Source organism: Colletotrichum acutatum (genome assembly GCF_030867785.1).
Source record: "Colletotrichum acutatum strain CBS 112980 chromosome Unknown BDZ83scaffold_18, whole genome shotgun sequence".
NCBI classification, from domain to species: domain Eukaryota; kingdom Fungi; phylum Ascomycota; class Sordariomycetes; order Glomerellales; family Glomerellaceae; genus Colletotrichum; species Colletotrichum acutatum.
This window is the reverse complement of record NW_026849012.1, coordinates 54,288-78,823: the sequence shown is the minus strand read 5'-3', so window position 1 is coordinate 78,823 and position 24,536 is coordinate 54,288. Positions and strand designations below refer to the sequence as shown.

The window sequence follows — 24,536 nt, the reverse complement described above, 5'->3', positions numbered from 1 at the left end:
AGACAGAAAAAAAAGTGGTCTTTGGGTTCTTGTCTTGCAGTGTGCATTAGACGTTGGCTCGTGCTGCCATCAGTTCCAGACCGCGACGCCATGCCAATCACATTGTCGAATTGACTCCCGGCTGATGTTCCTTCGGCAGCCCCACCCCACACCGGTCGCCTGACAAGCATCACGTGGCTCGGCTTGCACGGCCGGGGAAGATGCCTCTGGAGGTTTCACTCGGTCTTACTCTTATCTCATTGTTATTGTACACCTACCTTAGTAAGCAAATCCGATAGATATTCAGTCGTATTCAAGTAAGATAACTACCATGTATCATGATAAGTTAGCTTAATGCCTATAGGGAGTATCCTCAACCCGCCTTGCTAGGCATTGAGCATGTCTTACATCGACTTCGATCGCATGTCAGCACCTTGTCTGGCCGGGGGGATTCTTTCTCGGTGTACTGACCAATCAGAGACTGCGCGAGGTCTCGGTGAGGTCTAGAGCGGTTCCTAAATCGGCAAAGGCGCACTCCACCATTCCAAGTTAGCTTCGGGCCAATGAAGTCTCCGGCGGTCACAGCTTGACCATCTTCTGCAGAACATCAGTCTATCTCCTGCGCTTGTGTCTAACCGTTGGATTTGTGACGTCGGTCTCCCTGATCACATTTGAATCATTCCATATCCTTATTCTACTCGCCACTTTTGTACTGCATTGCCTAGATCACTCTGTTTCTTCTTGCTTCAAGATTGCTCCGAGGGAGCCAAGTCAGTCAGGATGCTCAACCCATTCAGTATTTTTACCCAGGCTTTTCCGCCGCGGCCGCAGTTCACCGAGAAGGATATTCCTGATCTCTCTGGCAGAGTCAGTATCTCAAGCCATACCGTCCATATGACTCGCTTGATACTTACACGTTGTCGCAGGTCTGCATCGTAACAGGAGCAAACACTGGTGTTGGCAAGGAAGTCGCACAGATTCTGTACTCCAAGAACGCCACCGTCTACGCTACCTCTCGTTCGGAAGAAAAGGGCCGTTCAGCCATCAACGCTATCAAGGAGGCCGTACCTAACTCCTCAGGAAAGCTAGATCTCCTCACTCTGGATCTGGCCGACCTCACCACCATCAAACCCGCAGCCGACGCCTTCCTCGCCAAGGAGACGCAACTGCATCTTCTCATCAACAATGCCGGCGTCATGATGCCGCCTCAGGGGAGCAAGACAGCCCAGGGGTACGAATTACAGCTGGGAACAAATTGTGTCGGCCCGTTCCTCTTCACCAAGCTGCTGACGCCGACTCTGGTGCAAACGGCCAAGACAGCACCCAAAGACAGTTGCCGCGTTGTCTGGGTCTCCAGCTCAGCCGCGGAGGTTTTGTCGCCAAACCCTGCCATCGAGATCGATAACCTCGACTACAGTAGAGATAGAATCAAGGAGTTCAAGTACGGCATCAGCAAGGCGGGCAACTATTTCCACTCTACCGAGTTCGCCAAGCGATACAAAGCCGACGGCGTCATCAGTCTCGTAAGTCTTGTACAATTCTGGCATAGAAGACGTGAAATGGATCACTGACTACCTTATACAAAGGCCTTGAATCCGGGAAACCTTTCGTCAGAGCTGGATCGCCACATCACGGCGTTGATCCCGACGTTGTTCAGAAAAGCCACCACATATCCTGCCATTAACGGCGCTTACACTGAATTATTTGCTGCGCTATCTCCCGATGTGACCATCGAGAAGACGGGCGATTGGGGTGTGTTCAACCCTGTTTGATAGCCTTCTTTGAGTTGCTAACCGGAAGTCTCACAGTTGTTCCATGGGGTCGTTTTTATGCCATTCGGGATGACCTTGTGCAGGGCTCCAAGTCCCGCGAAGACGGCGGTACAGGCCTCGCCGAAGACTTTTGGAAATGGACTGAAGAGCAGGTGGCAAAATACCTCTGATGTACGAGTGAACTCAGAGACTTCTAAAAGCCAAGAGCTTCACACCCTTCGCATTTTGCTAAATGAAACTTTTTCTACAGGTAGATCAAGGCATGGGCGTGCGGTAAGTCACCAGTTCACTTTCATAGTTCAGATATCAAGAGAGCGGACAGATGTGGTATCGTACACTGAAGAATATGTTCAAAACTAAGTCCAAGAGGCACAGTGACAAGTCTTATATGCAAAAATGATATGTACATCAGAAGGGGGTCCTATCCTCGCCTCGGAGTCCAAAGGGACACCCAAGCGGCGTTCATTCTCCTCAAGCCCCAATCAACAACGGTGGAGTCGCTTAGTTGCGCTTGGCGTGGTTGCGGCGGCGGCGGCGACGGCATGCGGGCTTGGCGCTGGCAGAGGCAGCGGGAGCAGAGCTGGTGGTGGCAGCAGCCGGGGTGGTGGCAGCGGGAGCGGAGGGCTCCTCAGAGACAACGGGGGCCGCGGAGGAAACGGGGGTGGCGACGGGAGCAGAGGAAGCGGACTCAGACTCGACGGGAGCGGCGGAGGAGACAGGGGCAGCGCTGGTGGTAGGCACGGCGGTAGTGGTAGGAGCCGCGGTGGTAGGGGCGGCAGCAGCGGGAGCAGAGGAGGCGGCGGCGGCGGAGGTGGCAGCGGGGGCAGCAGAGGAAGCAGGGGCGGAGGAGCCGGTGTCGGAAGATCCGGAGCCGACAGCCTTGGTGATCTCGCCGTTCTCAATGTAGACGCCGGAGAAGTAGAAGTCCTCGGTCTCGTCGGCGTAGCCGTCACGGGGGAGCTCGAGGACACCGACGTGCCAGTCGGCACCATTGCTGGAGGCGGAGGCAGTGACGGGGGCAACGACCTGGGTCAGGGCCTCGGCGCCGGTGGAGTGCCAGAAGCCGACGGAGCCGCCGTCAAAGTCGATCTCGTAGGCAACGTTGTGCCAGACGTCAGCGTCCCAGTTGACGCTCCACTCGGTCTTGCCGCCGACGACCCAGCGGAGGAGGGGGTCCTCGGTGCCGGTGGCGCCGCTCTGCCAGCCCGACTTCATCTCGACAAAGTGGCTCTCGAAGAAGGCGATCTGGTGCTCCTTGTTCAGGGAAGGGGCGTTGGTGTCGCTGCGCTTCAGGGAGAAGTGGTAGAAGAGCTTGCCCTTGCCGATGGCGGCGGTGGTCTGGGGGATCAGCTCGGTACGGCGCATGGTCTGGCCATTCCAGAAGGAGGTGCTGGTCAAGGAGATCTTGGCACCCTGCTTGGAGCCCGTGTCGGCTGGGTTCTTGAAGTCGGAAGAGAGGTTGACGTAGTCGGTGGTGGCGCCGGAACCGTGGATGTAGTACTGGTAGGGACCGACCTGGCTGCTCCAGGACCACTTGTCGAGGTCAGTGGCAGAGGTCATGTCGTTGAAGCGACCATCCCAAAGGATCTCGCACTGAGCGCGGGTGGCCAGCAGAGCCGCGCTAGCGATGCTCCATGTGAACTTCATATTTGCGGGTTGATGTGGTTGGTTTGGGTGTTTTGGGTGTAAGTGAGCGTGTGTATGCCTAAACCGACCGGGCGGCTTTGAGAAAGCTTGAATTCAAGGATTTGAACGAATGGAATGTTTCGAAAAGAAAGAGAGGACGCAGGTCGCAGCAATCGATGCCTTGGCCTTGCTTCAGGAAGTTCAATGTACGATAGAGAATGTAGCTAAGCTCAAACAAAACGAGGCATGGCGGCACGCGTTGGCAGAGGAGCTCCTTTATGTAGGTCCCCCTTGGCTTCCTAGTCTTCACCCCTTGGGACGAACATTCAATTCCATCCTCGCTCCGTGGTTCCTGGAAAGGAGACGACCCCGCAGGTTTAGCTGCGAGGAATAGAGTAGAAGGCTCCTTTGGGGAAATGGGCCTTGCAGAAGCACTTTGTTTCACGGCAAGGTTTCCCGGTTCAGCGGATTCATTTTGCAAGCCTCTGTCAAGCGAATTAGGCCTGTACGCACTACGCAGTGAGTGGGATTAGATTGCGGAGTTGTCCCTGACTTCAGGTGAGGCCATGGATAATGAGGCCACGCCTTATCCGTACATGGGCGGCCTGTAGGTCCCAGGTTGCGGCGGCAAGGCAAGGCATGCCGCATGGCAACTTGGCTAGAGCCAAGGCGCAAAGAGGCAGAAACTGCAGGATCCCGCAGCGAAAGGAGTCATGGAAAGGCCAGGGCCTGGGCTCGGGTGGGAGAAGCGGACCAACACAGCCAGAGAGAAATGAACAGGGCGTTGAGTGGGCGCTTGATGTTAATGAAGTCGAGCCCACATCTCGTTTGCATCTTGTATGGATGACGATGCAGGGGGTGCTAAAAGACTGGGAGAACGCACGTTGTAGTCGACAGAGAGCCGCCCAGGTGCGAAGCTTCTGCTGGTGGGAAATTTGCACACGGGGCACGGAGTGGGTCCGCTAGGCCGGATCGGGGCCGTCTCCAAACAAGCAAGCCGCAAGCGCCCCTTTTCGGCACAACCGGGAATACCCTTCTTTGGGCCTCCGCCGTGCAATAATTCAAGCACCCAAGTTCATCCCAAAAACTCAATTTGAGAAACTCACCGCCGCCTGTCAAACTGCTCCAACGGCTGCCACTGCTGCCACTACGGAGTATCGGGTTGTGGGCGACGGCGTGGCGGTGGGAAGTCAATCCAATGACGTGATGTGTTATACCCGAAATAACGTTCTTCTTTTCGGCTATCGCTCACCTTAATTCACCTTGCGTGATAAGCCACAAGGGTTCGGACACTTATTAGTAGGTATTGGGTGTTAAGAAGTATGTACGGCTAAGGCGGGAGATCTCCCGAGACAGGCATGCATACCTGGACCCGAGTCTGCGGACTGTCCGCAACCCGCCCCGGCTTTCTAGCCAGGGCTTCAGATCAGCTCCGATCGACAGATGAGTATCCATCCGTACGCAAGATAACAATCATCATTATCAAAGAGAGGACAGCCATGCCATGATGGAAAATAGTAGCAGCCGTCGATTCATTTCATCATTTCTGTTCTCTAGATATCTACAACTGTCACGTAACAAGGATAGGGACCGCAATCCACAAAGTACCTATCACGTACTATATTACGTATATCTCACTTATATCCTATATATAGACCTTTTTCTTTTATCTATTTCTATTTTAATAAGTTAGGCCACTTTATTATACTCTATATACCTATTACTATATACTATAACTCGTAATAATTATAAGCCTAGCTCTTAGTTAAGACTTTAAAATATAATAACGTATTTATTAATACGATTCTTACCGTCTCTTTAAAATAATAGATATCTTTACGTTAACCTTTAATTAAGCTAAGTTAACTAGTTATAATAGTTAAATTAAATAGTTCTAAGCTTTCCGTTTTATAAACGAGGGCCTTAAAATCTAAAAATACGTCGATCTAGATACTTTAAATTCTAACGTACTCCTCGCTTCTTTTATAATATTCTCTTTATTATTAAACTTCGAATTATTATTTTTAACCTATAATAAAGAAAAGCGACGAGCTTATAAAACTTGCTATAAAGCGTTTAAAAACGATTAATAAAAATAAAAGATCTTTTACTAATAACTTCTAGCCCTAACTCTTAATATAACCCCTTCGATATCCTTAAATATAAGTAATCTATAAAATCTAACTAGAGTTCCTTTTATAAAATTAACTATATTATTAACTTTACGTAACTAAATATATCCTTATACTATACTTATAAAGAAGATCTATACGCTCGAGAATATTTAAAAAAAATAAGAGCTTTTTACTAAGTACTATTAAATTATAGTTCCTAAACGTAATAGTATTAATACGTATATTAAACTCTTTATTTAGTAGTTAAGAAAGTCTATTATTATTACTCTTTACGAATACGTATTTTAAAAAGTGACCTAGGAAGGTATTAAGTTTAGTATTTAATAGATCGTTTAGTAACTAAAATAGGATTTAGTGCCCTCCGAGGCTATAGTTAGGAGTGTAGTTCGGTAAAAATATAGATAAGTCTTTAATAAAATAAAGAATAGAATTAACGCTTAATACTAATACAAAGAGTAGTAGTCTATTTATTTCTAAATAAAAACGTATAATATCTTAGAAATTTAAAAAGAGATTACTATAATCGACTTTTTAAAAGCGGTTAAGTCTAAGCTTAACCCTATATAGGGCTAACGAACTTATAACGCTTTTTATAAATTAATTACTTTTAAAACGTATATTAGAACCCTCGGGGAGATTATGTATACGTTTAGCTTAGTAATTTAAGAAGTATATACGAAACGGCCTTTAGGCTAAAGAGGGGCTTATTCTACTTTTTTAGGGCGTTCTAATTTATATAAAAACGTAAATAATAAGGGGGACGTTATATACCTATATAATTACGTATATTATTAATAGCTTTCGGTATACTAAAGACTAGAGTAGGTATTTATAAGTCGTAATACTAATAAGTCCCTAATACGAATATTTAATAGCTATATAGAGGAGGTCTTTATTGCGATTAAATTAAATAAATAGAAATTATTTTATAGTAAATTTAAGAAAGTTAGTTAGTTAAAGGACGATAGAACCCTTAAAAAGCCTCGGCTTTTAAAGGGATCCTCTAACTAGCTTATAACGAGCTTATTAATAAACTAGGACGAGGGCTACGTAGTCGCCGTATTTATTAAAGGTTAAGAAATAGAATTGAACGTAATCTTTAATACCTCTATAAATAGCGTTTATTTTTTATTTTAGAGTACGGTAATAGGTAGTTACGGGGCGATATATTTAGTTAATAATAAAAGCCTATTAGAACCTAAGAGCTATATACTATTAAGCGATAATAACTACGTTAAATTAGGAACTATTATATTACCCGTTATTATACATAGGACTCGGATTATAAAGGGCGTTTTAAATAGATTTAAAGGGGAGGGAATATACGATTTAAGGCTTTAAAACGTCGCTTACGTCGAGGGCTTCTATATAAATATAGTTTTAAAGACTTTTTTAAATAGAAATATATTTTAGTATTATAGTCTAGATTATACTTTATAGTAAGGAACGCTTTATAAAAATACCGTTAAAAAGTAATTAATTTAAAAAAATAACCTAGTTTTTTTTAAATATAAGCTCTTTTAATTTTACCCTTTTACCATAGCTTTTAACCATGTCTTTAAAAGCCTAGTTAGTATTATATTATTAGTTAGCCGTAGAAAGTTCTACTACTCGTATTAACGTACTCATAAAAGATTTAATAATACGCTTTTATAGTACTTTAGAACCGGTTATTTAAAACTTAATACCCTTTATTAACTTCTATATAAGACTTATAGAGTATATATTAAGCCTTTAATATAAATTAAATACGGAATTTATATAATATCCGAAGCTAAATTAATAATTTTAAGAAGACCGCTTTTAAAACGTGCTTTATAGTTATAGTACTAAGTATATTAGGATCTCTTTTACTTCGAGCCCTTTTTAAATAGACGATAATATATATTTATAGCTTTTAACGAATATAGTAGATAGCTTAGAGGGTTCTTTTTAAAAAATAAAACTAAAAAAGAAATATTTTATATATTTTAGAGCCTCGAGGTAGCGATCCGTTATTAAAAAAGAACTCTAATTTACTTTTTTTAGAGCGATAACGAAACCGTAGTCCTTATAATAAATATTAAATATGCTTACGAGACGTAGTATAATAAACTAAAAATTAAAATAGAACTTCTACCTCTATATATAAAAGAACCCGTAGGTAATATAGAGAGAGTAAGTTAATTTATAATTATTAAAGCTCGTAAAATACGCCTTTTTATAAACCTCTTTAAGAAGCTCTAGGACGAAGCGGTATTAATAGCGATATTTATTTATAATATTACCTACGGAGGCTAATAATAAAGACTTATTTATTATAATAGAAATTAATTAATAAAAGCGATATTAGCGCTAGTAGTAGACGGGTTACTAAGTACGGGATTCTAAATTAATAACCCTGTATTTTAATAGTTTATATATATATAGCTACTAGGTATATCTTTTTTATAAAGATTATAAGAGGGGTATATAACGAAAGGAGTATAAAGTACTTCCCGCGGGTATATTAAATATTTAGTTAGATATATACTAAAAACGTATAATTTATATAAAATCTAGTACCCGCGCTCGAGTAAGTATTCGTTACGAGGAATATTAGGTTTAATAAAAAAGTTTTTTATAATCCTATATACGAGGAGCAAGCTATTATAGGCAAATAAGTAAATTTAATAATCTTAAAAATATAAAAACTCTTCGACATTAATAATAAAATAATTCGAGTACTTAGGGAGGTAGATCTAGACTTTAAAAATATTAATATTTAGGACGACTTTATAGTTAAGGATAATATTATTATTAGATTTTTAATTATTTAGGACGCTAAGTAACCGATAGACGTACTTTAGGTGCGGATAATAATATTAGCGAGGCTAATTAGTTTTGTTAATATTATTAACCTTTAAAATAACCCCCTTATATAAGCTCGGGGGTGGGGTAAAGAAGGGGTATAGTAACCGGGTTATAAACGCTCTATATAGTCTATAGTCCTTCTTACGAGTACTTATATATATTATAGAGGTTTTTAAGCCTTTAATTCTTAACGGCTCTTAATAAAAACTAAAGTACGTAATAAACGAAGTATTAATTACGAGGATATAATTCCTAACGTTAAAGTCGACGTTAATAAGGAACCTTTATAATAAACCTCTATTATTATATAAGAATAGAGCTTATATAAATAGCCTTAATAAGAGCTAAATAAGGTTTATACGGTCCTAGACGCTTAAATAGAGCCCGTAGACCTTTATAATACTTTAACGGTAATATCTTTATAACGCTTTTATATTCAAATATAAAAACGGCGATTATTATAAGCGCTATTAGGACTACTTTTTTTTACTTTTATACTTAATTAATAAAAATAATAAAGGAAAGCAGTATAGGATATATAATACTTTATTAAGTATTAAAAAGAGCAGTTTATAAGACCTACTTAGAGCGCCCTAGTATAGTATATAAGCTATAACTTAATAAAGTTAACTTCGCGAGCCTATTAAAAAAGTTTAGTAATATTAAATATCTCTATAATAACTATAAAAGCTATTTAGGGAAGCTATAGATACGGAAATAAAAAAGCTAAAGGATATTAATATATAGGAAGAGGTTAACTATAATCCTAAATAAGGATTTACTTTTATTAAAGTAAGTATATACTTATAAGACAATACTAATAACGAGGTTTATAAAGTAAAAGTATATATATATATAAGGGAGATATATAACTACTTAACCCTTTATAAAATACGTATACTTTAATACTCGCCGTAAAGGCTTTTAGGCTTATAATAGTAATAGCTATTTAATTCGACCTCGAGGCTAATTAATATAACGCTATTAACGTATTTTTTAACGCGCTTATTAAAAACAATAAGCTAGTAATTATAGAACTATTTAAAGGATATAAAGTTATTAAAAAAGTAAAAAGACTTTAACGCGCTCTATATAGGCTCCGAGACTTATTAATTTTATAGTTTTAGACCTTTATATTTATACTTTATAATATAAATATAATATATAGCTACGAGGAGATCTATATTTACTAAATAGTAGACCGGAAAGTAATATTAATATTTTATATTAACGATTTTATAGTCCTCTACTATAAAGACGACTAAAAGGCCGTTTAGGAGGTTATAGATAGGATTAAAAAATATATTAACTTTAAAGAGAATAGATTAATTAACTACTTCTTTAGAGTACGGATTTTACGAGACCGTACTATTTATAAAGTTTACTTAGCTTATAACGTATATATTAAACGCGTTATTAAATACTTCGACTTTATAAATATAATAAATCTAGCTACCCCTTTATTATAATAAGAGTTTAAACTAAACGAGGGGTAAGCTATAAAAAAAGAAATAAAGAGCTTTTAAAAGAAAGTCGGAAGTATACTCTATACGGTTATTATAATTAAACTAAACGTTGCTTTTATTTATTTATAATTATCACGGTTCCTAACTAACCTAAGCGTAATTTATACTAAGGCTATTAATTAATATATTTAATATCTATATATAATAAAATATCTCGCGCTCTTATATAGTAGCGTACTAAGTATATAATTATTATTTTTAGCTAAGGATACTAGCTTCGTAAATAACAAAGTAATATAAAGATTATCTTAGGGGTATATAATATTCCTTTTTAATAGCTTAATTTAATAGAAATCTATACGCTAAGCGACGGTTATAACGTTAACTATTAAAGCTAAGCTTCTCTATTTTAAAAAAACCGTAAAAGAAATTATAGCTTTAAAGCGCCTTTTTAAAAATATTACCCTTAACCTAAAAGAAGTATAGTTAATTAAGTATAATAATTAGTAAACGATTCGACTCGTTATAAAGGAAGGGGAGAGAATAGCTATACGGCTTCGTTATATCGATATATAGAATATATAGCTTAAATAAGAGCACGCTAAAAGTAGCTTCGAGGTTACGTATATATTAATAGAAAATATATTAGTAAATAGACTTACTAAAAACTTTTTACGAGCTAAATTCGAATATTTCTATATACTCTTTAACCTTTACGATATATAAAAAATTATTATAAATAACTAGAGTAGTTAAAAATAATTAATTTAAGCTATGTTTAGAAAAACTTAGTATTTAAAAGTAAACTATAAATAGAACCTAGAGTATAGCCCGGAGGCCTAAAATAAAATAAATAAAACTTTTTTTAGCCCGAAGGCCTAAACTCTTAAAATAACTTTACTTTATAAAGTATATATATATAGAAATAGGACTCGGGCTTATATTTATTAATTAAATTCTTAGTTTAAAAAGAACGAAACTATTAGAATTATAGCGTCGGTAATAAAAAGACCGGTTATATATATTAAGAACTACGCTTTATATATTTTAAAATCTATAAAGTTAATAATAGCGGGGGTAGCGGGGGGAGCTGGGGGTAAAACGATTATTAAATTAACGACTTAGGGTACGGGAGCGGGGGGGGTAATAAAAGGTTAATTATAAACGATTATAATAAATATAATAGATAATATTAGCGTATTTGAGAAAAGGGTCGGGGGGCGTAGGGGGAGAAAGTTATTTATTTAGAAGCGGATATAGTCCTCGTATTTTTTAGTATTATCGTTTATTTAATAAACGATATTATAAAGCTTAGCGATTTTTTATTAAAATTATAATTAAGAGTGCGCTTTTTAATAATAAAAAATGATAATATATTTATAAAGGGGGGAGCGCTATTTACGATTACCTTGGTAAAAGCCTAGGCTATTAGCCGTAGGATAATCGGTATATTAATATAAGCTTTAGTTAAATAGCTGTTAAAATAGTGCATATACTAGCTATTATTTTTTATAAAATAACGACTACTATTTTTATAGTCGGTATATTAGAGGGCTATTTAAAAGTAGGGTATATATTAGATATCCTGCTCCTCGGGAGCCTTACCCTTAAGCTTTTTAAGGACTAAATATACGTTAAATAGGTCTTTATAAGCGAAGAGAACTATATTTATTACGGGGGGTGCTTTTGTTTTTTAGCGTTCTTTTTTTTTTATTTTTTTTTTATTTCTTAGCGCCCTTTTTATTAATAGAAGCGGCCGCGAGCTTATATTTTTTAGAATTTAAATAATATTAAATATAAATATTTAAGAAAATAGTATACGATATACCCTTTTTGGAAAGTAGGTCGTCCGTATTTTTATTTTTATTATTATCCTCCTTTTTTTTAAACTCTTTTTTATTCTCGGACTTTAAAATAGAGGGAGGTAAAAGCTTATTATTAGAGCTTTTACGACTACCTATATTTTTATTATAGCCTACGTTTTTATTACTAAAAAGAGCTTTAAACTTTTTAAAGTTTTTAATATTTTTAGTAATAGCTTTAACGTCTTTTTAGCTAGGGAGGGAGAGCTTAGTAATAGGGCCTTAATATATAGAAAGGATAAGTTAGCGGGGGTAAAGAGGGGACTTAATTATAAAGGCCTCGTCGCTATCGTTATTTAACTAAACTTTTAATAAATTATATAATACGTATATAGGATATATCGTAAAAATTATATAAAACTTATTAATAACTGCGGATATATTAAATATTTATATTTAAAATAAAATTAATAAGGGATTTAACGGCGCTAGCGTATATATATAATAAATAAGGGTACGTATAATAATTATAAAAAGTTAAAAAGAAAAAGAAAAATAATAGCAAAGCGAGGCTATGAGATTTTAAATATACGTAAAGTAAATAAGTAGCCTCGCCTTTATTAATTTATATATTAAAAGTAGTAAACTATACGCTATTTTTAGTTAAGATTTTATTTACTTTAAATAAAGGGGATATTAATAATAAACGCGCTTTAAAAGACGCGTATCCCTTATGTTTATTTTTTTTTTATTTATATTCGACTAAATCGGGCCTTTATAAAGCTATTCAGAGGTCCTATCTTAAATATAATAGCTCCTTTACGGTAATAATTAGGGGGTATATTATATAATAAGGATAGGGACTATAATCTATAAAGTATTTATTACGTACTATATTACGTATATTTTATTTATATCCTATATATAGACCTTTCTCTTTTATCTATTTCTATTTTAATAAGTTAGGCTACTTTACTATACTCCGTATACCCATTGCTGTGTGCCATAACTCGTGACAACAACAGCAGCTACTGTACCTCATGGTATCTTCCTAGCCACTTACCAAACCCGCTTCTTCTTCTTCTTCTTCTTCTGTAGTTGTGCCTCTTCATGACCGGAGGTACTCGCAGACACTCTTGCCCCAACGCGATGCCCCCTTGTATACCCACATGCCAGGCGCATTACCCATCTTCAACCCTTCTATGGCGTCCGCAAGTATAAGCCCGCACCCCTCCTTCTTCACCTCTTCTATGGGCGTGAGATATGTCTTGAATGAGAACATGATCGCCCCTGTCTTGGGCAGTCGTGTCAAGGTTTGTAGTTCTTGGCGCAAACGAGCCTAAGTGGGTGGTATTAGCTTCCTGGTATATGGTACATTGAGTGTTAAGAACGGCTCTCTCACCTTTGAAATATCGACATCCTCATCCTCTTCCATCTTGTCGCCTTCATAGATGTGCAAGTTGCTCGGGCTGAAGAGGTTCTCGTGCGTCGAAACAGACCACTGTATCATCCATCAGCTGTAGGCCTCCATATCCAAGAACAAGCAAGCTCACGTTCATCCGCTTGACGCTCTTCCCAACCTGCAATCGAGAGAAAAAACGCTCCATGCTTGCACCAATCTTCTCATATGACGGCACCGGGGTGTGAATGTCCTTCATCAGCTTCCCGAGCTTGTTGGACGGGTCGAATCCAGCGGGATGGCAGCAAACGAACGCCACGCAACGATGGCCCTCTGGTGTCTCAACGAGCAAGAAGATGTCATCTTCCACAGTCTCTCCAAGAGCTTTGAGCGCAGCCACGGGGTCCTCCGGCGGCACGAGGGGCAGTGATGTCTTGGTAACGTGGTTATGGAACTCAGTCTTGTCCTCGGACAAGGAGAACATGGTTGGATATCGCTTCGGCAGATACTCTGAGAGCATATAAGTCCAGACCTCATGCAGAGCAGGTAGGCCTTCTGGCACAGCGCCCGCTACCGTTGACGTATGCTCTTCCAAAAGTTGACGACGTTCGGTCACGCGATCAAGGTAGTTGTTGTCTATAATGATGAGGTCTTCAGGCGGGCTTGCTTGGATGGCTAGTATGATACCTCATTAGATATGCAAAAAAAATATGACTTGTGCGAGGTTCGTGGTACCCATGGTGATGTGATAGACTGGCTTGAATGGCCGGTGCTTGGCAGGATCGATGTTCTGCCAGTCAAAATCTTTCACAGGCATTATGTCGGTCTTGTCGTCTGATTTCTCCTGTGAGTTAGTCCCGACGAGCTTTTCCTTTACACAGTCAGACGTCTCCGTGGGATCCGTGAGAAAAGATTTGGAGGCACACCTTTGTGGCATATCGCCACTTCCATCTCCATGCGGAGAATAGCAGTACAGCTACAGCCAAAGCCGAGAGGAGGAACATATCGGCGATTGGAAATAATTTGAGATGTGAAGTCTAGAAAGCAAGATGTTTAGAGCGACTATAAGAAGATGGGATGAGGTGAATCGTTTCAGCCCAGAAACGTACTCTTGACGTGACTCAGGATAACAGCCAACTTATACGGCGAGGATCCCTGATATAAGTCGAGGAGCCAAGAGGAGACCGTTATCGGCCCAGACAGCCGAACACATTAAGTCTCCGCTAGTACTGGGTAGACTTTCCGAATCGTGGGATCCCGCCCCAGAGCCACGATACCTCTTTTGGGCAATAGATTGAGACCACCGGCAATCGTCTGACCTCGATTGGCTGGGCCAATGAGATGCATCTCATTCGGTCAGTAAAAAGAGACCCTTCAACGTATGCCGTGTTCTCCAACTTTGCATGCATGCATCGGACCCAGCGTAAATAGCGTATCAAGCACATAGCGTGGCATTCTATCACGCAGTAGATCTCCCGCCTGGAATGTTGACTGACTCCGATGCTTCCCCGCAAACGCCGCTTGCCACCCACAAAACGACTCCAACGGATCTGATTATGTCGTTTTGTAGTGTCGCGTTGTCAGGTTTTTGATCGAGTTGTACGTAATAGGACCTGAACACTGAAATGCTTCAACCACCGACTCGACCTTCAATCATCGGCTCGACCTTCCTGCCTCAGCTGGCTTTCGGAAAGGGATCATTTCCCCGGCTGTAGCGTACGCAACATCAAGGTACCTCCTCATATATGTTTACTCAGTTTCCGAACCGACGGATCCACCTTTAGAGTCTCAAAGGGTGATGGTGAGTAGGTAATGTAACTAGCTTCACATTCTCATTTCATTGAGGACTAGGATCGCATATGGCATGTCTCCGCACAATCACGTAGTTAATGGGATCCCACCAAGCAGAGCCAGAACACGATTATCAGGCAAAACATCTCACTGCCAGTAGTGGTGGACTCGAAAGACTCTTGTTAAAGATGAAGCAGATGATGGGGAGTGAATGCCTCCCTGCCTAAGGTAGTGGTGACTGTGCATGACTCTACAGATACGGATAAGGTAAGGTACCCCGCAATCGGAGCTGATATGCCGACAATCGATAAGAGTCTGGGAGATAAGATAAGGAAGCCAAGGGTCGCGAGGTTAGTCATCATTCTTCAAGGTCGTGAATGCTTCGAGAGCTCATAAGTCAGCAGAAGCTTATCTCTTCAGCTACGTAATCACGCAAGCTCTGGCAGGGGTGAGCTCCTCATTCGACTCCACGCTCTCACCATCATCCATGTCATTGACCACTCACATTGCCGAAGTCGCGACCGAAGAGAAGCAATCACTGCCCTGTGTGCCCCTCCAGATACTCCCAAAGCTCATTGTTGCCGGCGATGTCTGCGCGCTGGGTTTGAAACGTCGGCCGATAATCCAGCCGAACCGTCAGTCACCTTCTTGATTGGGCCAAGGGCTCTCTCCAGGAACCCAATCCTGAGAGGTCTGTAGCCAATATAACATATCCCTTGCTCCTTGAATTGTTCAACGTCTGCCTCTTGACCTTTTTTTGCTTCAAACAACGCCGAAACGTTGTTGTCATGGATTCGGAAAAGAGCGGCATGTTGCCGCCGTACAGCGCCGCGGACCTCCCGCCACCTTCGGGCCCCCGGCACTCTCATCACCACAAACGATGGCTTCGACCCAGACGCAGCATGAAGCTCATCGTGGGATGTCTGGCGTTCATCGCCTTTGCTCAATGGAAACAGATCTCAATACTGCCTTCCCACGAGCCAGCCTCCTCCCTCTCTGCGGAGCGTCTGCAGCAGGACTTGGCGACCTGTGCGAAATTGCGACACAAGCCACAGGATCCAATTGGTCTCGGTCGAGAGAAGAACGCTCGTTTTGTCGACGGCCAGCGCCCGACGCTCATCCGTAATGCCACAATCTGGGTTGGCGAGGCCGTTGAGGGAACATCTCTAGAAGATGCGCGTGCCGGCAAAGGGTACTCGTGGATCACTGCCGACGTCCTCATCGACTACGGCCTGATCCAAAAGGTCGAAGCCGACATCTCCCTCAACTCCCTTCCTAAGGATACCCAGATTTGGGACGCCAAGGGCCGCCAACTGACCAGCGGTATTATTGACATGCACTCCCACGCCGGTGTTGGTGCCCTACCCGAGCTCGTCGGCAACCAAGATGTGAATGAGATGTCCAACGACATTACTCCCTACGTTCGTTCAATCGATGGACTCAACCCCCTCGACCCACAGATCCAGGTCATCAAGTCTGGAGGTGTAACTACCTCGCTGGTTCTGCCGGGCTCTGGCAATAACATGGGAGGCGAGGCCTTTGTCATTAAACATGCCGTTGGCAAGCACGATGGCCGCACCGAGCTTTCTGCCGAGGATATGCTGGCGGACCCGGATCGCAACTGGCGGTACATGAAGATGGCATGCGGAGAGAACGCGAAGCGCGTGTACGGAAAGGTCGGGCACAGCCCGTTCTCCCGTCTCGGCGAGAGCTGGGAGTTCCGCCATGCCTTCGAGCAGGCAGCAAAGCTTGTTCAAGAGCAGGACGACTGGTGTGCGGCAGCCGACAAATTTGGAGTCGAGAGTCAGTCATCCTACTTGCCTCAGGACCTCAAATGGGAGAGTCTCAGTGCTGCCCTACGTGGTCAAGTGCACATCAATACTCACTGCTACACAATTCCGGATCTGGAAGCATTCGTCGACCACACCAACGAGTTCAAGTTCCCTGTGCGGGCTTTCCACCACGCCCATCAAACCTTCCTGGTTCCCGAGGTGCGTCTCTTCTCTTCGCCTGTCCCTGGCCTCATCACTGACAAGATTATGTAGATCCTGAAGCGCGTCTGGGGTGGGCGTCCTCCTGCTTCTGCGCTGTTTGCCGACAACATGTACTACAAGTCCGAGTCGTACATTGGCTCCGAGTACGCCGGCAAGATCCTTTGGGAGAACGGGCTTACCCCCGTGTACGTCAGTGACAACCCAGTCTTGAACGCCCAGCATGTCCTCTTCGAGGCCGCCAAGGCTTACAGATACGGCCTTCCTTACCATGCAGCTCTGTCCGGTGTGACATCTGCGCCTGCCGAGTTGTTGGGCTTGGGCCAGCGAATTGGCAAGATCAAGCCCGGATTCGATGCCGACATTGCTGTGTGGGACAGCGATCCTCTGAGTGTTGGTGCCGCGCCTGTGCAAGTGTGGATTGATGGAGCTGCCCAATTTTCTGATCCTTTTGAGCTCAATAAGCCTCTTGACGGCCCTATTTCTCCCGACCCCAAGCTGGCCAATACTACCGAGGACACCACCGATCTCAAGGAGGTCGTTTTCACTGGCATTTCCAACGTTTGGCTGTCGGGCGAGGAGGCCAGCACAGCCAACAGCGAGACGGTGAACGTTGTCTTCTCAAACGGCGATATCAAGTGCATCGGCGCCTGCACCGAGGAGGTTGCAGCTGCCAAGTCCTCGTCTAAGAAGATCATTGACCTGAAGAATGGCCACATCACCGAGACTTTCACTGCATTCGGTTCTCTCATTGGCCTCAACGAGATTGACAACGAGGCGGACACGGACAACGGCCGCAACCCCACTGGGTTCAGTCGTGGTCTTGACGGCCTTGTTCTCGACAACAAGAAGCTGCACATAGCTAAGAAGTACGGCGTCACCAAGGCAATTTCGGCGCCCAAGTTCACAGGTGGATTGACGCACTCTGGAACCAGTGTTGGTTTCAACACTGATGCCAAGCACTCGCTCGAGAAGGGCGCTGTTTGGGCCGAGGACGTTGCCGTTCATCGTACATTGACTCTCGCTGCGAAGAGAGGCGACAACCCGTCGATCTCTGATGCCATTGGCAAGCTCCGACACACCCTCTTGGAGGCAGTTGCGACCAACGACACCGGATCGGATCCTTTCTCAGAGGCGGCCTACCTCAAGAAGGTGGTCAATGGAGAGCTGCCCTTGGTCCTGACAGTTCATAGTGCGGACACCATTGTCGCCGCTCTCAGAGTCAAGGCCACAGTGGAGGAGGCCTTGGCTGCAAAGAGCCAGTCCAAGGAGTCTCCCAAGCTCCGTGTCTCCATCATTGGAGGCGCTGAGTCTCATCTCGTCGCTTCAGAGCTAGCCAACGCCGGTGTTGGCGTGCTTCTTGCACCTTTCCAGTCCTACTCATACACCTGGGATCAAAGACGTTCTCTGACCGGCGCTCCTCTCACGAACGGTACCGCCATTGACACTCTCCTAGACGCTGGTGTCGTCACTGCCATTGGATTAGAGGAGGATTGGTTAATCCGTGACTTGGGACTGCTCGCCGGCATTGCGCAGAAGAACGGGAATGGTCGGTTGAGCGAGAAGAAGGCGTTGGATCTGGTTTCCTCCAACGTCTACAAGATTCTCGGCATTGAAGCGTCGCAGTCGAAGAAGGCTCGCCACTTTGCGGTGTACGAGGGCAGCCCGCTTGAGATTGGAGGCAGAATCCGTGCTGTCGGCAGTGGCCGTGAAACCGTGTCTGTTTTCGTGTAAACGAATCGTGGAAAGGTTCTAGGCCTACGTTGACAGCGGGTAGTTCATATTCACCGAAAACCGAAAGACCCATTTAATGACTCGGAAGCTATTCCGATCCCGGTTCCGAACCGCGCGGGGAAGACAGTAATACAACGCATGATCAAACAGCAATGGTGGCTCACTTGACAACGCCCATTGATATCAAAAATGTTCCGTTCTAAGCACATTAGATCCAGCTGAATCAGCTCTAGCCGTCCTGATTTGCCGCAGAGTCGTGGCTTTGATTCCTTTGCCATTGTGGTCCCGCGCGGGTATTACCAATCTGATCCCGGACGGTGACAATCCCGGCGTATCACTCTTTGACCAATGAGAAAGGACCAGTTCGAAGCCAACTAAACGGATGCCGTTGCTATTTGAGCCTCCTGGTCCCCCCACCATCCGTTGGGTTAGTAAGAGTCTAATAGCACTTGAACAGCATCGGATGACAACAGTAACAAGAACTCTGTCTTATTTGACTAGAACTCTACGATTTCCAAAAGTCAACTGGATCAACAGACGAAAACTTAGAACATCATCATCTACAATGACGCGCGCTGCAGCGATTTGCGTCGCGCACGGCGGAGGTACGCCGAGCTCCGTTGAAGACCGCAGAAAGTTACATTGCTGACTTACACATTTTAGGTCCTATGCCTGTCCTTGGTGACCCTGGCCACGCTTCCATCACCGCATCACTCCAGAAACGCGTGCCCAAGATTTTGAAGCTCAACACACCAGACGCACCCAGAGCCGTCGTGGTTGTAACGGCACATTGGTCAGAAGGCGCACCAACAATCTCATCAGGGGATCGCCATGACCTGTACTACGATTACGGCGGCTTTCCGCGGGAGGCATACTCACTCAAATATCCCGCCCCGGGATCGCGAAGTATCGCAAATGAGTTGAAGCAGGCTCTCGAGAAAGAAGGTCTCTCACCGGTAATGAATTCACGTCGTGGTAAGTTCGAGTAATGGCACGCGCGCTGCAGTAGACCTAGATTAACATTCAACTCAGGTTGGGATCATGGCGTCTTCATTCCACTCCTCCTCATTCACCCAGCCGCCGACATTCCAGTCATTCAGCTTTCAGTGTTGGCCTCTGAGGACCCCGAGGAGCACTTCCGCATGGGTCGGGCCCTGTCAGCTCTGCGCGACACCAACGTCGCCGTCGTTGGCTCTGGCTTTGCTTCGCTTCACAACATGGGGAAGCTGCGTTCACTTATGATGGGAGACCCGTCAACGGCAAAGAGGATCGGGACGCAGGTCAACGAGTGGAACAAGGAGTTGACGGGTGCCGCACTCCTAGAGAAGCGGGAAGACCGCATTACGGCGCTGTCAAACTGGCGCAAGTTCTCTCACAGCTACGAAATGCACCCTCGCTACGGCGCGGAGCATTTCATGCCTCTGTTGGTTTGCGCGGGTGCTGCTGACGACGAGGTTGGCCGGGAGTACAATGACGACTTCCTTGGGGCGGATATCAAGACATACTATTGGGGAGATGTACGTGTCTGAATTATTCTAAATAGCACCTTGTTCCATCTATATGCTCATTCCGAAGCGCCAGTCCCAAATGCGCATCTATCTAAGCGGACTGTGGAGAGGACGAGATAATTCTCAGCCCTTCTATCCCATAATACATTTGACTCGTTATATCATGATTCTTTCAATATCCTCCTAGCCAAGAACCCCGACGCCCAATGCTGATGAAAAAATAATACAGTCCTCTGAGTGGGGAAGCCCTCGAACGTCTTCCAGCTCCAACCAAATAAAACATCTTTTGTGAGCGCAATGAATACGAAAAGTGGTGTAAAACATTACAAATTAGGGGTCACGCTAGCGTAGACCACATCAGACAAGATTGTTAAAACTTGCCTCCAATACCCATGGCATCGACGACGTGAGCCTCCTTTTCGACGATCCAGCCGGTTTGCACGTAGTTGGAGAGCCAACTGACCTCGCGTCCGCGATGGCCGTCACAGTCACGGCATCCGCGTCTCGCCATCTCGAGTCCGGTGACACCGTCCATGACGCCGCTTCTGCCGCCGACAGTCGCTCCCAGACCAGTCCAACTGAGGCGGCGGCTGTCCTTGCGGGATCGGCGCGTCTGCGCGTAATTTGCCATGGCAGCGAGCTCTCGCTTCTCGGCAATATCACGATCGATCATCATGACGTAGTCGAGGATGCTACTGGGTGCTTGTGGCGATGAAGGATCGGGGAAGAGCGCCGAGAGGTAGTCTGTCAAGAGCATCACGGGACGCTGGTCGGGAACCCAGTGGCCAGAGGGTTGGGGAACCTGGTTCTGGATCACGAAAACGCCGCCGCAGAATCGACCGTCAAGCTTCTTCTGAACAGAACGGAGCACACCCATTTGCGCGAATGGGTCGTTGGCATAGGCGAAGTGCTCAATGTGAGGACCACGCTCTTCAACTACCGCGGTGGATCCATCCTCAAAGCGGGTGACCTTGCGGCTAGTTTCTCCGAGAGGTGCGACAAATTCGGAAGCCGCGGCACCAAACGTATAGATCTCGAGTTTGGAGAGCTTTTCGGCTTGAATATCGGAGCAGAGGCGAGCGAGAACGTGCGCAACGGGTAGAGAGCCGTTGTTGTGGGCAAGTACGGCGACTCGGTGGACGGCGGCGTCGAGGAGGGCTGTGCGGAGCTCGGTATAGAGGGCGCGCGAGGCTTGGGTCTCGAAAGGGAAGCACCGCTGGATGGCGAGGAGGAGCATGTCGAAGGGCAGCCCGTAGGTTGCCATCTGAATACCGCTGAAAGAGCGTCCAAAAAGGCGGGCGAGTCGAGGAATTGTGCAATGTTTGAGGTGTGTTGAGCTTCGTCGGTGTTAGTCTCTGTAGGATTGATGTGGAAGAGACGAAACAGAAGGGTTTTTACCTCGTGCCCATCCCACCAATGAAGATCCATCTCTCCTCGTCATCATCAATGTCTGTTGTGCTGCTTCCAAACTCGTCGCAACTGGACATAACTTCATTTCCGTTCATCAACCAACTTAGTCCTAGGACCATGCTCATAGAGATTCCTAGCCAAGCCCCGAACAAGATTCCTGGAAGAACAATGAACAGGGGAATGGCGAGTGTCACGATCCCAACTTCCACAATGGCTAGACTGAGTTGGACGATGATGTCCTTGAGGTGGCTCTTGGAAAGGTGCTGACGGTGGTTGGCGACGTGTGTTCTTAGCGAAGCCATCAAACCCGGCATCATCTGCCACATTTCCCGTAGATCCTCATGAAGCAATGGCAAAGTCGGCTTCTGTGCTAGTGGTACGGTTCCACAAGCTCCGTCGATAAGTGGTGGGATGTATGTTACTGAAGGTCCGCATGTCTTGATCGGTCCGCATGTGCTGTTCCTTGGTGATGTGCGTGGTGAGCCGGTGGGTGACTGATACGATGGTGATCTCGATAGCCACGGCATGACGGGCGAGGTGGTGGGAGATCTTTTTGCTGCTATGAACGGCATCGGAGCTACTCTCTGAAAAAAGAAAAAAATTAAATTTGAAAACGCAGGATAAGAGAAGGATATAGAGAGAGATGACGGGTTGAGGCAAGCATGTAGCTAGAGAGCTTGGAACGAAAGCAAGTGGGTTCAATCAAGAAGTTAAGGTTACACCTATGAAGATTCACATGCAACACGATGTTCTTTTAATCTTCGTTGCGTTGCTGTTGTTGATGTCTCGTCGTTCACGCTGATTTTTAGTGCTTCCTCTCCCTTATCATTCCTGTTGCCGCTCGGGCAATCTTGTTGCAGACACCGGCGCAGAGCGCTTGCTCGGTGGCGCATTCCTCGGCCAAATTCGCCCCGTGCCTTGACCATCTAGAATTAAGTCGTACCCTATTTGCGCCAGAGTGAGAGATTGGTTTAGGAAGTCTGTTTGGATTATCGTCGAAGCTGGTTTGTTTACTTCCGAGCTCATCCCACTTACAAGACTTGTTGCGATCTCACGAGGAGTTCGTCGGACAATGTCTTCAAAGAAGCTGATTGGTGATGTCTTATACGACAAGTTGATCGCACGAATAGCCGAACAAGAACCCCCAAAAGCTAGCCACCCTCAACCTTGCAGCCTTCAAAGACCTTGCAGCGGTCCGTCGATTCTCGTCCGAACTCTGAGCAGAATTCAGATGGCATTGATCACCCGGGCTACTCGGGTTCCAGAGCCGGGTCGATCCCGTTGCGGCTGGAAGCCGGGGTCTTGCAGGAATTTCGTTGGAGTGAATGGTGCACCGAGCAACAGACTTCCACCTCGCAGCCCTAAGAGAAAGAGGCGCACAGATGGGCCATTATTTCTGCCAGCTCTTCTTCCACTAAGCCGCTTGAGCTCAGGGGTCTGGTGAGCCTTAGGGGAACTAAAAGGCGTGAAGGCGATGGATTGTTAGCCGGTATTTTCGTCTAAGCTTTAGTAGCGGACTTTAGCCGCATGCTGCCTTGCATGTGAAGTTCTGACGTAAGTTCATCTAGTCTCCCGCGCGCCCGGCAGAGCACGTTTTTCTTTGTGCCCTGATGGTGAGCTTCGATCTCCGATGGGGCCGTGATTCCGGCGTAAGACTCCAGTCGAGCTTCGGCCCACCACCCAGCGATGGGAAAACGCGGGAGGACGAGGACCTCTTACACACTAAGCAAAGCCAATTGAGGATTGACCCCCAATATGATAAAGGAATTCAACCGTTTCAAGATCCCGAAGTTCCCATTTGGCACGGCATCTGCGGGTTAGGAATGTAACACTAATGTCCCTGAGCATATATGGGTCCTGAGACCCTCGACGATACATTTCAGAGCAACGCTTCCAAGGTGACCACATGCATTCTTCAGTAAGCTACCTCCGACCGCTATCTTTGTCCAGGCACAGAGATATCTCGGTTCAGGTGAAAGTTTGCCTGAACAGGCGGATTGATTTGAGCTCTTTCTAGCCCTGGAGGCCAACGTCCGCCTTCAAACCCGAGGCGTTCAGCTTCTGTCTAGGAAGGAGTGAAAGCACGGTTTGAACGTGGCGGAGGATTGCTATCGGCTGATCGTTATCCGTTTATCATTGACGGACATTAAATTGTTTCTTTGAGACTGTCTGGTGCGTTGCAAACTGATTGTACATACGGAGTAGTCTTATGGGTACCAGCCTGTGTTACTATGGCATTGGAGCTTGCGTGGTGGAGGCGGAAGCTTGGTGGCCAAGCCGGCTCACGCGAGGCGTCTCTGCGATGGCCTTGTCTAGTCTCCCTGGCTCCGTGAAGAATGGCATTGTAAGTGGCAAAGATAATCAACGACACTAAACAGCCACTCAAAGCCACATGTTCATCATGTCCGGCGAATCCAACTCCATTTAATCAGAGAGGAATTGCAGCTCCAGCAACCGCGTTGTCAGAGACGACAATCATCGAATAAGGACTAAATCACGGCTTCATAGGTGGCGAGATTTCTTGGCTGTCAGGATGACAAATGTTTAGCGAAGGATATGCACGCCTGAACATTCCCAATCTACGAAATTCTTTACTTAATATGGAGAGAAGACGAACCTTCCACTTCCCGAAGTCCATGAACTTTCAAGTACAATCCTTGCCCCAGTACCCCATCCGATCTCGAGATCGGGGTTCCGGGTCAGGCATTGGATTTCTTTTTCTCTTCGGCAGTCCTTCACTTCATTAGTATTAGTTTCTTGAATCCAAGCTTCTCGCGAAACGTACGAAAACCCATGCAAAAACCTGTTGGTGAGTTACACTCGATGTCATAGCAATACTCGACACGGAAACATACGACGATCTACAAGTGTTTATCGGGTGTTCCTTTGTGCAAATGGCAATTGATAATCTGGGCTCTTACATGGAACCCATAGCTCGTTTACATAAGCTGTTTGTCCATGAAGATGATACCACTCACAAAGACGACCGGAATTACTGCAATACGCGGGTCAGCAAGTGGCATGTTACATATTGAGCCAGAAAGTAAAGATATTGGCTGATAGTTACGGAGACAGTGTGACAATATGACAA

The 24,536-nt window shown here is 44.8% G+C and overlaps 5 protein-coding genes across 5 annotated transcripts; 2 read left to right on the top strand and 3 right to left on the bottom strand.

Moving 5' to 3' along the window:
- Positions 1 to 759: 759 nt before the first annotated feature.
- On the top strand, positions 760 to 1,921 carry BDZ83DRAFT_648801 (short-chain dehydrogenase; the record flags this gene model as incomplete). Its single annotated transcript, XM_060510222.1, has 4 exons — positions 760 to 846; positions 906 to 1,502; positions 1,566 to 1,731; positions 1,755 to 1,921. 4 exons carry the CDS (start codon positions 760 to 762, stop codon positions 1,919 to 1,921), a joined length of 1,017 nt encoding a protein of 338 aa, XP_060368282.1.
- Positions 1,922 to 2,252: 331 nt separating this feature from the next.
- BDZ83DRAFT_648800 (uncharacterized protein) lies at positions 2,253 to 3,398 on the bottom strand (the record flags this gene model as incomplete). The annotated part of the gene is made up of 1 exon (XM_060510221.1): positions 2,253 to 3,398. One exon carries the CDS (start codon positions 3,396 to 3,398, stop codon positions 2,253 to 2,255), a length of 1,146 nt encoding a protein of 381 aa, XP_060368281.1.
- Positions 3,399 to 12,720: 9,322 nt separating this feature from the next.
- On the bottom strand, positions 12,721 to 14,015 carry BDZ83DRAFT_570884 (uncharacterized protein; the record flags this gene model as incomplete). Its single annotated transcript, XM_060504348.1, has 5 exons — positions 12,721 to 12,951; positions 13,015 to 13,113; positions 13,166 to 13,686; positions 13,747 to 13,882; positions 13,938 to 14,015. 5 exons carry the CDS (start codon positions 14,013 to 14,015, stop codon positions 12,721 to 12,723), a joined length of 1,065 nt encoding a protein of 354 aa, XP_060368280.1.
- Positions 14,016 to 15,590: 1,575 nt separating this feature from the next.
- BDZ83DRAFT_648798 (uncharacterized protein) lies at positions 15,591 to 20,056 on the top strand (the record flags this gene model as incomplete). The annotated part of the gene is made up of 5 exons (XM_060510220.1): positions 15,591 to 16,793; positions 16,848 to 18,523; positions 19,029 to 19,132; positions 19,191 to 19,502; positions 19,560 to 20,056. 5 exons carry the CDS (start codon positions 15,591 to 15,593, stop codon positions 20,054 to 20,056), a joined length of 3,792 nt encoding a protein of 1,263 aa, XP_060368279.1.
- A 349-nt stretch (positions 20,057 to 20,405) lies between these two features.
- On the bottom strand, positions 20,406 to 21,771 carry BDZ83DRAFT_717123 (uncharacterized protein; the record flags this gene model as incomplete). The annotated part of the gene is made up of 2 exons (XM_060511913.1): positions 20,406 to 21,372; positions 21,434 to 21,771. 2 exons carry the CDS (start codon positions 21,769 to 21,771, stop codon positions 20,406 to 20,408), a joined length of 1,305 nt encoding a protein of 434 aa, XP_060368278.1.
- Positions 21,772 to 24,536: the final 2,765 nt, after the last annotated feature.